General features: G+C 48.4%; 1 protein-coding gene across 1 annotated transcript in view; it reads right to left on the bottom strand.

Moving 5' to 3' along the window:
• HEATR4 (HEAT repeat containing 4) overlaps nucleotides 1-16967 on the bottom strand; it is a 161138-nt gene that overhangs the window by 39956 nt on the left and 104215 nt on the right. The window contains 3 exon segments of the mRNA XM_062181474.1: nucleotides 229-369; nucleotides 1869-2059; nucleotides 3207-4089. Of these exon segments, the coding sequence (XP_062037458.1) occupies nucleotides 229-369; nucleotides 1869-2059; nucleotides 3207-4036 (1162 nt within the window). The 5' untranslated portion in view covers nucleotides 4037-4089.

Genomic DNA, 16967 nt, shown 5'->3' with positions numbered 1-16967 from the left:
GATGGGACTTGGCTTATTGGTAATCATTGGCTTCAAACCACTTGATTACACCTAAGTTATATCTGATTTCAATTGGATGTATGTTCCACCAAGGCTCTTTCTAGTTCCAGCCAGTATTTTATGAGATGATTTTTAGTCGGTGGAAGGGGATTCTCTACTGCCACGAGCCAGGGAGGAGCCTGAAAGAAACGCTCCCATCACTACCCGCCCCGTTGGCTTCCTGCTTACGTGCTTCAGGAACTGGCTGGCAACTCCACATTTCTGGGGTTTCAGGGAAGACCTTAGCTAGCTGCTTATTGTACTGATTCAGGTTTTCCAGGAAAATCTGGTCTTTTTTTGCCCCAATCTTGTGGACGATCTGGACTTCATCTGTGAACAAAGAAACAGTAAGCCCCCTACGCCCTCCTCTTTCTTCTCTTCCCAAGTTTCCAGTCACCAGGATCAGACTCAGTTTCCTTTTGCTCTAATTGAAACCTCAGGCCAAAACTGCCACGCTGTGGGCATCCCTTGAAGGTAGCTGTTGCATAGAAATGTCACAGCTGGCCTCTTAGAGAAGCCTCATGGGGCCTGGGAGCTAAGGATGGCATCCTCCATCAGGAAAGCAGAGCCTAACTCATACTAAAAAGAGGTACCTAATTAATCCTATCAGTCTTGAATATCTTAATCAGAATTGTTTTTTTTAATTTATTTTTTAAGGAATACAAATTTCATAAGTACAACTTTAGGGATATAGTTGTTCTTCCCACCCACAGTCCCACCCCTCCTCTACCTCCTCTCTCCCCTTGCCAGTCCCATTCTCCATTAAGATTGTTTTTAATTGGAATAGTTTTGTTAAATGCTTGAAGACTTTCAGCTGACAGCAGTTAGGAACAAGATAGGGGTCAGAAAGAAGAAACAGGTTGGTTGGAACATGCAGACCTACACCAGGTATCTTGGAAGCTCAGCAAGATTGGAGTGGGAGTGATGGGCATTTATTGAGCAACTTCTATGTGCCAGGCATTGAACAACAGGCATCATGCTTTCTTGTCTACTATGTTTGAAGGACATTTTAAATATCTTTTACAAAGAAGGCATACAAGGCTCAGAGTGTTTGTTGAAGGTTACTAAGAAAGCACTGAGCCAGGATTTTTTTTTTTTTTTGGACAGGCAGAGTGGACAGTGAGAGAGAGAGAGAGAGACAAAGAGAAAGGTCTTCCTTTTTGCCGTTGGTTCACCCTCCAATGGCCGCCACAGCTGGCGTGCTGCGGCCAGCGCACCGCGCTGATCCGAAGGCAGGAGCCAGGTGCTTCTCCTGGTCTCCCATGCGGGTGCAGGGCCCAAGCACTTGGGCCATCCTCCACTGCACTCCCGGGCCATAGCAGAGAGCTGGCCTGGAAGAGGGGCAACCGGGACAGAATCCGGTGCCCCGACCGGGACTAGAACCCGGTGTGCCAGCTCTGCAAGGTGGAGGATTAGTATGTTGAGCCACGGCGCTGGTCCTGAGCCAGGATTTAAAACTAAATCTGTCTGACTCCAAGGCAAGTGATTTTTTTCCCCCAGCACAGTTCCTCAGTAAGGGGAATATCTCAAAGTGAGCAAGTGAAGAAGGGTGAGGAGGTAGTTTGTTCCCAAAGTCAAATATTGCATCCTCCATGGCCCCCTTAGGAAGGTAAGGGGTAGAGAAAGAGGAAGAGAGGAGACAGTTCCCACAGTACCAGGTAGCACTGCCCTGAGCCCCTGTGCTAGAAACCAACAGGTGTCCCCATGAAAACCTGGGTCATCCAAGAACTGTCATCCACACTCGGCTGTTTCTGTTCACCAACTCTCTTCCAATTCCCTGGTCCATGCCCACCCACCTGCATCCCACCACACGGCTCAAGCTGTGTTACCAAGGAGAGTCTCCTGTTCAAACGTGTTGTCTGTGGAGTAAGTAAACTTTCCAGCTCTGGGGTTCACTTGTCGGAAGTAGCTCTCATTCTGGGGTTGGCAGATGTTTCTCTTTGCCTTGATATCCTGAGCAGTCTTATTGTTGCTGGGTGTGATCTCATCCGTCTGTTCTTGTGGGGAGTAACTGCACAATCTCGGCATAGGTGAGAGAAAAGGAAACAGGGGAAAGGGTGGGAGATGAACTCCCCTTTCCATTAGATCCCCAGCTCATTCCCTTTCCTCTTTAAGCCCCACTCATACACATGTGAGCATCTGAAGAACACCTGTGTCGACCTGTTAGCCTTGCCTGTAAGGTGCCAGATGGACGCGTAGCCACCAGAAGGGCCTGTTTCCAGCCACCTTTCCCCCACTTTGATGGATCCGTGCCTTTAACAGCACTTGACAGATCAGTGGAGTGACCATGCTCACTGCATAAGGGTATAGTGGTACCCTTAGAGGTTCATGGACTTGGAGAAGGGAATCTGCCTCTCGGTTGTCTCATTCTACTATGTGTGTGGCTATTTATTCACTCAGAGGACAGGCTGCAAGCTCCTTAAAAGTCTGTGCATTATATTCCTAGCAATTGACAGACGACCTGGAAAGCAGCAAGAGTGCAATGTGTTTGTCCAATAGATGAATAATAAATAAGTAGATTGCTACTTATTTTTGTCCACTTGTGGAAATCAGAATATTATACCAGCCCTGGTCTTCCTTTAGCTATAAATAAGAAGGACGCAACCCGAGGGATGTAGTTATCCTCTTCTACCAGGCTGCTGGGGTCTCTGTCCTGCAGCTGGTTGGTTTCAGGTCAGTGACACATTGGCTCCTCCTTCAAAGTGAGGCAGGACCAAAGCTTAGTGCCATGAGGTCTCAGCTGTCCTCACTTTAACCACAGGTGATACTTCTGGGAGCACCCGAATGACAACTGATAGTTAAATTTGCTGGAGCAGGCTAAGAACAATCCCTCCAAGGGCAGTGGTTTTCAACTGTGGGAGATTTTGTCGCTCTCAGAGACATTTGGCAATGTCATAGCCGGGCAGTGATGGAGGCATCTAGTGGCTAGAAGCCATTGATGCTGCTGACATCTGTGCACATGGCAGCCCCACTAGGGAAAAAACCTGTCTAACCCAGAGTGTCAGTGGTGTGGAGTTGAGAAACCTTAACTATGACAAGATCTCAGAAAGCAGGTAGGTGTTGGTGAACATGAGGTTGATGGGACAGTGCATTCTGAAATAGAGGATGGGAGCCCACCTGGGAGTCCAGGGTTCTTAAAGGCGCACCCGAGGCCCTGACCAATCTACCTGTAGTAAACAGGAAGTGGCAGCTCCTGCTTCTTTGTTTCCTGGGGGTGCACGCTGACATTCTGATCCGCCTCAAACTCCGCTGTCTCTTCCTCCTCCAGCTGCTGCAGGAGCTCCAGGTCACTGGCAGAGGTGAGCTCATCTCGGATGTGGCTCCAGTCGTACTGCTGGCGCAAGAAGCTCTGCCACTTGCCAGGAGACTCCCCAGGCCTCAAAGGACGCTTGCTCTGGATCCATCGGGCCGTGCGCTTGTTCAGCTTCCCCAGCACGACAGCCTCCCAGGCCCTGGCAACCTTCTCAGCGGGCGGGAGCCAGGCTTCCCTCTCCTCCAGGATTATGTCTGGAGAGGGAGGCTGCTGGGTGAGAGGTCGAGGTGCTTCCTGGACTATGCTCGCCGGCTTTGACTTCTTCAGCTTCTTTTCGGGATTGGCAGAGCTGTCTTTCTTCTTGCCCTGGAAAGTGTCCCCCACTGAGGGACCATGCTGAGGGACAGTTTTCTCAGGTCGGGCCTTTCTGAGCTGGGGGTGCTGGATGATGTTGTCTGTGTTGTAGAGGTGGTCAAAGCTGTACTGGCTGTAAGGGATGCTGGGCAGCCCTCGCTGCCACACGACCTCCTGCGAGAAGGTGAGGTTGGCAGCAGCCTTTTTCAGATACTGGTTCTTGAGATGTGTGTAGTGCTGTGGGCTGAAGCGGAAGGTTGGAGGCGCACACGAGACAGAGGCACACTCCTTGCCTTTCAGTTTTGAGTTGCAGAAAAGCGTGCCCCATCCCAGCTGTGGGGGGAGTGGCTGATGCAAGAGAGGGATCTTGCCATTCTGGGTCCTGGTCATATTGTTTCTACACTGCCCGTCCGGAGGCAGGGTTTGGAGATGGGGCCAGGCACCTGTGAAGGGGATGCAAAGAGCCAGTAAGAGCCCTGCCAGCAGAAACGGGAAGGCTTCAGCAGCACAGAGGGAATACGGGTCTGGCACTTGGCCTCGCGGACAAGATGACTGCATCCTGCACTGGAGTGCCTGCGTTTGATCCCTGGCCCCAGCTCCCAGTTGTAGTTTTCTGCCAGTGCAGACCCTGAGAGGCTCTGGTGATAGCTCAAGTAACTGGGTTTCTCCATGTGGGGGACCTGGATTGAATTTCTGGCTCCTGCATTTAGGTGCCTTCCCAGCTGTGCCACTGCAGGCATTTGTGAAGTGAGTCAGTGAATGGAGCCGAGCCATTCCCTCTGTCTCTCTGCTGTTTGACTAAATAAATTTTTAAAAATTTAAGAAAAGAAACAGAATAACACAGAATACAGAGAGGAGGGGTAGGAATTGGGGGAAAGGACATGCAAATTAGAAGAACAAAAGAAAGAAACGGTGCGACATTGTAAATATTTCTTGCATCACACCCATGCTCCCAATTCTCACATTGTTTCCATAGCTCAGACCCTCATCTCCTTTAAGCATTACTGCATTTCAATAGTGTACCACGGGGCCGGCCTCTGCTTTCAGCACCAGGGGACAGTTTGTGTACTGGCTGCTCCTCTTCCAATCCAGCTCTCTGCTGTGGCCTGGGAAAGCAGTGGAAGATGGTCCAAGTCCTTGGGCCCCCCACTTGCGTGGGAGCCCAGAAGAGGTTCCTGGCTCCTGGCTTCAGATGGGCTCAGCTCCAGCCATTGAGGCCATTTGGGGAGTGAACCAGCAGATGGAAGACCTTTCTCTGTCTCCCACTCTCTCTACCTCTACCTGTCAAATAAATAAGTAAAATCTTAAAAAAAAAAAAAAAAAAAGCAAGTATACCACACTTTAATTTTGTGTGTGTGTGTTAAAGAGTTTCTTTTTCTCTGTTCAAAAGGTTTACAGCATGAAGTTCAAACTACTCAGTCTGACATTCAGGGTTCTCCATGAGTATGACCCCAGTTTATGGCTTCGTCTGGACATGTAACCTCTGCTTCAGCCTGTTGGGTCTTCTCGCTGTCCTCTGAGTATTTCTTCCTCCACGAGTGCAGCTTTGCTGTGTGCTCCCTACATGAAAAAGGCCTTTCTTCCATACTTGACACAAATTCTATCCATTCTTTCAGGCTCAGCTCAATTCCTACCTGCTGTGTAATATTTTCTTGACCTATCCAGGCTATTATACCTGAATGTGTAAGTCACTCCTAGTCCATATCACTTCCTTTGATTGTTAATTCTGTGATTCTTCACATTGTTAGATATACGGCTCTAACTGTTCAGCCCAAGACCATGTCTTCTGTCTCTCCAGACTAGCCTGGCACTTTTCCATGTAACTACTTAGTCTTCATTGTTAAAAATATTTAAGCTGGGGGCCAGTGTTGTGGTGCAACAGGTAAAGCTGTTGCCTTTGATGCTACCATCCCATGTGGGCACCAGTTGAAGTCCAGGATGCTCTACTTCTGATCCAGCTCCCTGCAAACCTGCCTGGGAAAGTAGTGGAAGATGGCCCAATTGCTTGGATCCCTGTCACCCACATGGGAGACCTAGATGGAAGGGGTTACAGGTTCCTGGCTTCAGCCTGGCCCAGCCCTGGCTATTGTAGCCATTTGGGGAGTGAAACAGCAGATGCAACATCTTTTCTCTGACTCTCCCACCCTGTAATTCTTCCTTTGAAATAAATAAAATCAACCTTTAAAAATATTCAAACTGTATAATATTTTATCAAGTAGGTAAATCACTCTGGCCCTTCCTTAATTATTAGGCAGACCGTTTCCAGGTTTTGACTTGCATAGAAAATGGTAGAGAGCTAATGCTTAGATTTAGTGTTGAAGGACCCTTATGGGGGGAGGGACAAGAAACTAGGCCTGGGCAAATATCAGGGGCTTCTTAAGAGGTTAGATGTTCCCCAGAGTCCAGCGGGCAGGACATTCTCTGGGAAGGAAAAGTCAATCCCCTTCAGAGAACCTCTAGGCACGCCCAGAGCAGAACTGCCCCTCCCCTCCAGGAAACCTCTGGGCGCGCCCAGAGCAGAGCTGCCCCTCCCTTCGGAGGGTCTCTAGGCGCACACTTATGATGTCACTGCGACCGGCCAATCCTGTAACACCTCAGCACTCTCGCTTAGCACTCTCCCTCAGCATTCTCCGGTATGCTAATTGTCCCTCCGAACCAACCAATCCCGTGCCACCTCTGCATTTTATACCAGCACTCTCCACCAGCATTCTTCGCCAGCATTCTCCCATATGCTGACGGTCCCTCTGAACTGACCAATCCTATGCATGCGTTAGGAATATGCTAATTTGTTGCCTATATAACCTGTGTGAAACTGCCGCTCAGGGCTCCTCACTGCTTGAGGTGGGGGGCCCGTTTGCGCAAACGTACAATAAATACCTCATGCTTTTACATCAACTGGTTTGGAGTCTGGATTTTTGGGCGTCCTCTCGAGCAAGTGGGCATCTCTACTACTGAGAGGTCCAACATTTGGCGCCCAACGTGGGGCTTGAGGTCGCCCTCAGACCCATTCTCTGCAGGACCAGTTGGAGGTATAATTAAGTGTTTTCTGTCTGTTGTCTTCGTCTTGAGTATTTTGATTCTGACTGGAGTATTCTGACTGGCCAGTATCTGACCTGACTCTGTGGGACCAGTGGGGGAGGCAGGCGTGCCCAGCAACCCCTGGCCCGTTCCCCGGAGGACGCTCCGGGATGAGAGGGGAAACCCTCGGTCTGTTCCCCCGGAACACGCACCCGGGGTGGTCTGGAGGTGGGTCGGAGACCAAGTCTCCCTCCTTCCCGGGGAGGGCTGGTCAGGCAGCCGCTCCCAAAAATAGCACAATAGCGTTCGATTTGTCCTAGCCTTGCGGTTTGTCTTGTTTACTGTATGTGTCTGTGTATTGGCTATTCTTTTTGTTTGGGCTGAAATCTTTGCACCCATGGGTCAACAAATAACCACCCCTTTAAGTCTCACTCTAGATCACTGGAAGGACGTTCGAGAACGCGCGCGCCACCTCTCAGTGGAGGTTAAAAGAAAACGATGGGCAAAATTCTGTTCCTCAGAGTGGCCGGCCTTCGAGGTCGGCTAGCCAAGGAACGGCACTTTTAACCTCGATATTATTTTACAGATTAAGGCGCGAGTCTTTCAGCCAGCCCACCTGGGATGATTGTCAGCAGCTTTTGCAGACCCTCCTCACTACTGAGGAAAAGCAGCGTGTCTACCTTGAGGCACGGAAAAACGTCCCTGGAGCAGATGGCCGACCGACCCTACTGCCAAACGAAATCGAGGAGGCGTTTCCCTCAACCCGTCCTGATTGGGACTACACCACCGTTACTGGTAGGGAGCGACTTCGTCTTTACCGCCAGATTCTCCTTGCGGGTCTCAGAGGGGCTGGAAAGCGCCCCACCAATTTGGCCAAGGTACGTGCAGTAGTGCAGGGGGCTGAGGAAACGCCGGCAGGCTTCCTAAAAAGATTAGTGGAAGCCTACCGTATGTACACCCCGTTTGACCCCTGGCAGAGGACCGGCAGGGAGATGTAATCATGTCCTTTATAGGACAGTCAGCGCCGGACATCCGCAATAAATTGCAGCGGCTAGAGGGGCTTCAGGGGTATACCATACAAGATTTAATAAAGGAGGCAGAAAGGATTTACAACAAAAAGGATCCACAAGGAAGCTAAGGAAGGTATCCGGCCACATATCCAGAGACTGTTACACCTAGGCATTTTAAAACCTTGTCGTTCACCTTGGAACACCCCCCCTATTACCAGTAAAGAAGCCTGGTACGGGTGACTACCGCCCGGTACAGGACTTGCGGGAGGTTAACAGGAGAACGGAGGATATGCGTCCCGCCTAGCCCATCCACCCTAGAAGGGCTGGGACCACCCCCATACCTCCCCGGGGCAGAGGCAGCCTCCCCCTATGTAGAGCCATGGAGGGAGCTTTGTGATCTGGGCACTTATGATTGCCCAGGAGGGGAGAGGAGAAATGAGGCGACCTTTGCGGAAACTTATCTGGTGGACATAAAGCAGCATAGGGAATTGAACTCTGGGCCAGGGAACCTGCTGCCTCAGGCCTACCCTGTTAATTTAGCTCCAGGCGGCAACAGAGCTCTGGAGTGGTATCTCTGGGAAGGGAAGGACTTAAAGGAGCTTCGCAAGGCAGTGGTGGAAGACGGGCCAAATTCCCCCTGGGCACAAACATTGCTACAAGATATAGCCTATCACCCAAGCGTCCCCAAGGACTGGTTGGACGTGGCCAAGGCAGTCCTCACAAGTTCACAGTTCATAAAGTGGTGTGCCTTCTTTAAGGAGGAGTGCCGGGTGAGAGCCGAAGCTAACCAAGCAGCCCAGCCAGCTATCCCTATTACATATGCTATGCTGGCTGGGATGGGGGAAGGATTCTCTACGGGGATCCAGCAAGCTGCGCTGCCTGCTCCATACCGTGAACAAGTAAGGCAGGAAGGACTTAATGCTTGGTACAAGCTGGATAAGGGGCCCACCAAATCTCCCATCGCGGGGGTGCAACAAAAGCCAGGAAAGTCACTGCCAAATTTTGTAGTTAGGGTCGAACATAGTCTCCGTTGTAAGTTGCTGGCTGGGGACCTTCGGGATCAGTTTGTTAAAATGCTTGTTTGGGAAGGAATAAATGCTGATCATCGGAAGGCCTGCACTGGCCTGAGGAAGGCTCATAAATCCCCAGAGGCAGTTAAAACTAAGGTGGAGCTTTCAGGTGTGGCAGCAACCCCTAAAAGCCCAACACTGCCTCAATGCACTGCGCCTCCAATTCCGCCCATGTGGCCACCCCTTTATGGTTATTCACCTCCCTTGAATCGCCTGCCGCCATCTTGTAAACAGCGTGCCTACTCAACCCCACAGCCAGTCCTGCTAGGCCCCGACGTGCAAAGTCTTCCCCGTAAATGGGGGACCATGGCCTTTCTCTGCACTCTCTTCCAGTCAGTGTAGCCTGTTGCACCCATGCAGGCCACAGCCAGATACTCTAGGGAGACTAGTCCTTGGGCTGCTTTGTTCCTCTCCATTTACAATTCAATGCTGTCCTCACTAGGAGGGAAAAAAAAAATGCCTTTGGCTACCACTGGCCTTACCTAAAAGAACAAAAACCTCAATCCATTAACCCTTTCCAACCTAATGAGTCTTTATTTGCAGTTAATAAGACTTTTTCTCCAGCACTACGGAAGTCTCTCATTCCCTGCCGCTTTGTTTCAGATGTGTTTCCCTGTCCTAAGCAATGGGCTCCCATGCTGATGACCAGCTCTTTTCTGTGCTGCTGTAGTTAACTTATCTGAGAGTTTGCACGTGTCTTGAAGGTTTCGTGTTTTATTGGATTTGTCTGTCTTTAATGTTTGAGTGATTACCTAACTGATCAGATCTACCCCACAGCTTTGGTTATACGTACTAGTTTTTGGCTAAGCGGTTAACTCTCTAACAGTTTAAATTCTCAAATGGAGTCTAACAACTTTGGGACTTCCAGTAGGATCCCTGGAACTCTCTAAGGATGGGACTCTAAATTTGTTAAAGTAACAACTGTTTGAGTCAATTCAAATTATGCAAAGTATATTAAAATGTTGTAAATAATGTCAGACCTATGTTGTATTCATGTTCTTACTTTCCAGCTACAGTGGTCTTGTAAAAATGAGAGTAAATTCTGTGTATACAAGCCCTTATATTGTTAACTAAAGTAAGCCAATACAGATTGGTTCAGAAAATTCAGTTAATGCCAAAGCCCTTCGGTTTGCTTGGTAGCTCACTTGCTCAGTTTTATGCTTTAAACTTGTTTCTCTTAACGATGATAAAGATCTTTTCAAAGTTGTAAACATGTACTAGGGCCCATCTTTACTGTCCAGGAGGAGTTATTCTTATGTTACTTAAAAGCATGGAAATGTAATTTTGACTTTTAATTCAGATAATAGTGTGGTATTCATTAATAACTCAGTGTCTTATGTATTGTGTACTTTTCACATCTTAAATTCGATTAAGAGACTTTTTGAGTTTGTTAGCATGTATTCTCATAGATTGTCCATACATGACAATTCAAAACTATGTAAAAGTAACTACAGGTATAAAGTTTCAAAAGGTGTGAACAAGTCATGAAAGGTTTTAAAAGGTTTACAACTTTAAAATTGTTTACAGAGTTTTCTTTAAGTTACGTGCTAATGCCAAAATTACATTGACCTAAAGTTAAAGTAAAAAATGTACACTAATGTTAGTAAATATCTAAAAATGGTCTAAGTCGTAAATCTTAATCTGTTTTTGCAAAAACTGTAACATCTCTTTTTAACAGTGTCTGCTTAAAGGGTTACTCTGCCATTTCTAAAGTTAGGTCCTTTTTAGCTCTGTTAAATAGTTCTAAGTTATGTAAGGATTTTGTGTGCTAACTCTTATGTTCAAGGTGTTTATTTCTGGTTTTCAAGGTAATCTATTGTGTACTCTACTGTCTCTGTTAAGTTCAAATTGATGAAAAGCATTGCTAAATATCATTATGACAGTTACATAAGGCCTTGTTTACTATCAATATTTTAAATTTTTTAAAAGGGTCAAGGGAGTCAAGGTTCCAAAAACATTGGGGACATTTAACCCCTAAACCTCAGATGCTCGTTAGATGGAGAGACCCTCTCACCTGACTCTGGAGAGGGCCTGACCCACTGATTCAGTTGGGAAGAGGATTTGGCTGTGTGTTCCCCATAGGGGAGTTGACTCCAATTTAAATACCGGCCAGAAATATCAGGCCTATGCCCTATGCAAGTAACAACCCACCCAGGGAGCAGTTTGCCCCTGAGGGAGATCCCCTTGTCTTTCCTCTTCCAGAAATGGATGGAGATCGAAATCGAAAGACAGGCGATGATGTGGACACTACTCTTCGCTGTGATCCTGAAGTGCCCGGCCCAGTGACGGGGGATTCGATGACCCAAACGAGATCATCAAAACACTTCAAAAGCACCTGAAAAAGACAAAGAGAACTACAAAAAAGCCTCTTTTGGACGAGCCGTAATGGACTCTTTCCCTACCTCTTCTCTCTTCTTGGACTGCTTCTTGCCCTGCTTTTAATCCTTGCTATTGGCCCATGCATAACGAATAGGCTTATACAGTTTATACAATAGCGCATAGAGGCAACTAGGGTAAGACAGGTTGAGGTTCATTACCAGAGGCTGCTAGCCACAGAGGGCTATGATCCCCTAAACTGGGGAAGCGCCCCCGGTGCTCTCCACATTGCCAATGACGGGTAAGATTCCGGATGGACTGGAACAACCTAAGACAGGCGGTGGAGAAAGCTCACCCCACTCCCATAATTACAAGTCACGCGACACCCCAAGACGGGTAAAGCACCCAGCGTCCTGCACCAACCTAAGACAGGGCTCATGGCCAAGCTGCCTGGGTTACCAATGACGGGTAAGGGCAAGGACGGCTGGGGGCAACCTAAGACAGGGATCGCGTGCTAAAACAAAAAGGGGAAATCTGTGGGGCATGAGCACGGCCATAGCATGGCCAGGCCAGGCCCGGGGGCTCCGCATGCGCAGCTGCCCCCGGGTGCCCCCGCCCAAGCTGGAGCCAAGTAAAATGGCGCCCAGAGGAAGTAAGATGGGCGGAATCCAAAGTTGTTTACCACTAAAACTAACTGGCTGCGCAACATCAGGGGAGGTAACAAAACCAGTAACAAGTGTATAGACATAGGGCTAGTCCTATAGAAATCCCCCCCATAAGGTGATTTTTTTAAGTAATTGGTTGGTCCTTAGCCCTGCCCCAATGACTCTGCAGTTTTGTGTTATAAAAGGTACTATTATGCAGAAGGTAACTGAGTCCTTGCTAGACTTGGCTCCCCGCTGCGTCTGATTGTCTCCGGGACCAGGAGGCTGGGGAATGGGCGAGCGGCGCACTTACCTTTCCTCGGACCCAGTCCATCCTGTACGGGTGGACTAAGACCCAACATCCAATAGATTTTAGGATTAAAATCTGTGCAAAAAGAAAAGGGGGGAATGAAGGACCCTTATGGGGGGAGGGACAAGAAACTAGGCCTGGGCAAATATCAGGGGCTTCTTAAGAGGTTAGATGTTCCCCAGAGTCCAGCGGGCAGGACATTCTCTGGGAAGGAAAAGTCAATCCCCTTCAGAGAACCTCTAGGCATGCCCAGAGCAGAACTGCCCCTCCCCTCCAGGAAACCTCTGGGCGCGCCCAGAGCAGAGCTGCCCCTCCCTTCGGAGGGTCTCTAGGCGCACACTTATGATGTCACTGCGACCGGCCAATCCTGTAACACCTCAGCACTCTCGCTTAGCACTCTCCCTCAGCATTCTCTGGTATGCTAATTGTCCCTCCGAACCAACCAATCCCGTGCCACCTCTGCATTTTATACCAGCACTCTCCACCAGCATTCTTCGCCAGCATTCTCCCATATGCTAACGGTCCCTCTGAACTGACCAATCCTATGCATGCGTTAGGAATATGCTAATTCGTTGCCTATATAACCTGTGTGAAACTGCCGCTCAGGGCTCCTCACTGCTTGAGGTGGGGGGCCCGTTTGCGCAAACGTACAATAAATACCTCATGCTTTTACATCAACTGGTTTGGAGTCTGGATTTTTGGGCGTCCTCTCGAGCAAGTGGGCATCTCTACTACTGAGAGGTCCAACAGTGTTTAGCTTTGTTTTGCTTTTTCTTCTGAAGCCTCTTGGCCTAGTAATGATAGTTGGCAATTACAGGGCACTTTGCTAAGGGCTTTATAGAGAACTTATTATGATCTTCATTCCATCTGGGAAGAAGCTGAGGCTCAGAGGCGGTCGGCAAATTGCTTTAGATCACATAACCCATAAGTTGAGGCATCAGGTTCCAATCCCGGCCTGCCAGGAGGCAACTCTGCGCCGTGCTGGCCATGGCTCAAGCTCCACTCCCCAGCACTGTGTTGGCCTTGCCATTCTCACAGCACATGGATCTCCTCACACACACAAATGAAGCTGAGACCAATTATTCCGTGTCCATCTCTCTTGCCAGAACCAACTGCTGCCCTTCTCTGCACCCCAGGTCTGACTTTTTTTCTCCTTGTAACCTGCAGCAAATACCATCCTTCCCCAGGGCCTGATTTCTCCCACTGCGTTCTGTGTATGAAATCTGACCTTGTATTTGTTTCTGTTAAGAGCTTTTTTTTTTTTTTTTTTTTTTTTTTTTTTTTTAAAGGCAGAGTGGACAGTGAGAGAGAGACAGAAAGAAAGGTCTTCCTTTTTGCCGTTGGTTCACCCTCCAATGGCCGCCGCGGCTGGTGCGCTGCGGCCGGCGCACTGCGCTGATCCGATGGCAGAAGCCAGGTGCTTCTCCTGGTCTCCCATGGGGTGCAGGGCCCAAGGACTTGGGCCATCCTCCACTGCACTCCTGGCCACAGCAGAGAGCTGGCCTGGAAGAGGGGCAACCGGGATAGAATCCGGTGCCCCGACCGGGACTAGAACCCGGTGTGCCGGCACTGCAAGGTGGAAGATTAGCCTATTGAGCCGCAGCACCGGCCAAGAGTCAGCTTTTACTGGGATGCCACTAGGCCAGAATTGATAACTTGCTTTAAATTAAGTCACGAGACAGGATTTTGGCACTGTAGTTAAGATGGCACTTTGGATGCCCATATCCCATATCAGAGGGCCTGGGTTTGAGTTTGGCTCTGTTTCCAATTCCAGCTTTCTGCTAATGCACACCCTGGGAGGCAGCAGGTGCTAGATTAAGTAGTTGGATCCCTGCACCCATGTGGGAGACTCAGACTGAGTTCTGGGCTCTGGGCTTTGACTTGGTCCTGCTCTAGCTATTGTGGGCATTTGGGGAGTAAAGTAGTAGATGGAAGATCTTTGTCTCTCTGCCTTTCAAATAAATAATTAAACTTCAAAAGGGGCTGGCGCTGTGGCTCAGCGGGTTAACGCCCTAGCCTGAAGCGCTGGCATCCCCTCTGAGCGCCGGTTTGAGACCTGGCTACTCTACTTCTGATCCAGCTCTCTGCTGTGGCCTGGAAAAGCAGTAGAAGATGGCCCAGGTCTTTGGGCCCCTGCACCCACGTGGGAGACCCGGAGGAAGCTCCTGGCTCCGGATCGGCGCAGCTATGGCCATTGCAGCCAACTGGGGAGTGAACCAGCGGATAGAAGACCTCTCTCTCTCTCTCTGCCTCTCCTCTCTCTGACTTTCAAATAAATAAATAAATCTTTAAAAAATTAAATCACATGTGATTAGTATGATGTCCCTCTAGGATTTCTGCACATAAAACTAAATTTAGTTGTTTCTTCTGTTTACAAAGAAGAAGGCAAGTGTGGCCACAAGGGCACTCAGTATTTCAATAGCTGGAGTAGAAGAATTAGGGCAAAGGTAAAGGGCAGTCACATGGAGTTATTTTTCCTGAAATAGTATTTACTCTCACTGGTTGAAAATGAACTGTCAGAACATGTCAGTGTCCTCCTGACTTGTTATTGCTCTAATAAAATACTGCACATTCTTAAACACATCTGTGTATCAGGATCTTATTAGAGTTTTACACTTGATTTTCAACTTGAAAAACAGGATGAGGCTCCCCTTTGGAGGTGGGTTAAAAGCCTGGGACACGGTGTGTCCTGTCCTTCTCTTCGTTTCCCTGGCCTCTTGCCAGGAGGGGGCTGGCTGTAGCCCTGCACCTCTGGGGCGTGTGGCCTTTGGGCCACCTGCCCTAGATGCTCCTCCACGTGGCTGGTCCTGGTGCTTGGTATGGACCCAGATTTACCTCTCTCTCTTAGATAAAGCTCTCACTCTCCTATGCTTCTTTCTCACTACATAAAAGCCTAAAATATATATATAAAAAAACACAGGATGAGGACTGGTTTCACCACAGGATGGCTGCTTGTATGGAGTGATTTAGGGTGTTCCCAATTTCAAGGGCTCTTCATAAAGTTCATAGACAGTTTATATTATGAAAAACCATATTTCATAGATTTTTTTTTTTGGACCAAAATAAGCTTATCTTTTAATTCTACTTTTCTACAAATTTTTTGAAGTCTCTGCATATATGGCATAAAGAATGTTTGGTTATAATGCAAACATCCCAGAAAGAATATATTATTACTAGTTATTATAAATTCTAGAGGAATAGCTGTTACTGATATGAGGGCTTATTGAAGAGGAAGGAAACACATGATACAGGAGTGAGGTTGGGACAAAATGTCAGTATAGTCAGAAGACCTGTCCTGGGTGTCTTGGAGCGAGAAGACAGCTGCAAGGCTAGGTTCTGCTCTTCCCAGCCATGTTGGTGATTAAAACAGCCGTCTGCCTGTTCTGATTCTATGTTAAAATGAAGGTTGACACTGGAAATATGGGTGAAAGTTCTTTTTGCAGGCTGCAAGATATTGCATAAATGTGGAGAATTGTTACTATTGATATAGGGGAGGGATGAATTCTTGTTAGAAGGAACATCTCTGTGGTCTCACAGTCAGATGTACTGGGCACTAATGGAAGAATTTGGAAGTATGGGTCCGTGTTTGGCCCAGTGGTTGAGATACCCACATCTCTATATTGAAGAGCCTGGTTTGAGTCCTGGCTCTATTTCCAATTCAGCTTCCTATATGCACACCCTGGGTGGCAGCAGGTGATGGCTCAAGTGCTTGGGTCCCTATCATCCATATGGGAGACCCGATTGAGCTCCTGGCTCCTGGTTTCCACCTGGTGCAGCCCTTGTTAGGAAAATGACACAGTTTTATCTATGGCGCGATCTACACCCTGATTTACATCCTAGGCTCTAGCCCCCACCGCCATTAATTAAAGCCAGGTAGCCACATGGCCCAACCACTGGTGTCAAGCTCCACCCCCATCCTAATGGGATTCGCTGCTCCTGCTTCCCTGCCAGCCCTCTGGCAAAGTTTTAAAAGAACCTGTTCCTGAACACGTGGCTCTCTCTAGCCTCCTCCTCTGGTCTCCTTTCTCTTCTCTCTTCTCTCCTGCTCTCTCTCTCTGCTCTCCTCGCTAGCTCCTCTCCTCTCTCTCTCCTCTCTGTTACACTCTCCTTCTTTCTCTTTTCTCTATGCCCCACCCCTCTGGTCTGCTAGGTTTTCCCCAATAAACCCTTCCCTTTACTCTGGTGTTTGGTGTGTTTTGTGACAGCCTAACAGCCCTGGCTGTTATGGGTATTTGGGAAGTGAACAAGCAGATGGAAGATCTGCCTTTGTCTCTCTGACTTTCAAATAAAATGAAAATGAATGAATGAAAATATTTTTTAAAGGGGGGGGGGTTTGGAGCATTAAGCACTTAAAAGAGAAGGTGCTTAGAGAAGGAAGTGCAGTTCATCGGCACGGAGATGTTACCCGCCTTGGGACGGCAGGCTCCTTACTACTAACAAACAGCCCTCTGAGCTGAAAGCTGAATGGCAGGTCCCAAGTCCTTTTTGTACACCGACAGCATAAAAAATTAAGTCGATCCTGGCACGATTACAGCTCAGGATTTGTAATCCTGACAAGCAGCAACTACCAGCATTATCTCTGCATGCGGGAACCAAGGCTAAAGTGCAGGAGTGAGGCTGGAAAAGTTAGGCCACGTACTTCCAGGTACAACTTGATGGATTTCTAGATCCCTAGTTGTAAAATGTGCAAGTTGAACTAAAGTTTTCTGCCATTTTATGAGTGTAAGAAGCCAACTCCAGAGGGGCTGTAGCTCAGATTCCACATTTAGTGCTGCTTTCTTCTCACCCTCACAGTGCCCAAACACTCCCTCGTCTGGTACTGCTTGCTGCAAAAGTGTTTGGAGTGTTGAGTAATGTGTGCTGAAAGGAGTAATGTCTTGCTTTTTTTCCCTTCTGTTAATAATAAAGAAGGAACTGGGGCCGACGCTGTGGTATAGCAGGTAAAGCTGCCAC

Source organism: Lepus europaeus, chromosome 22, assembly GCF_033115175.1.
Source record: "Lepus europaeus isolate LE1 chromosome 22, mLepTim1.pri, whole genome shotgun sequence".
NCBI lineage: Eukaryota > Metazoa > Chordata > Mammalia > Lagomorpha > Leporidae > Lepus > Lepus europaeus.
Note: the sequence above shows the minus strand (reverse complement) of the source record. Positions and strands in the feature narration are given on the sequence as shown.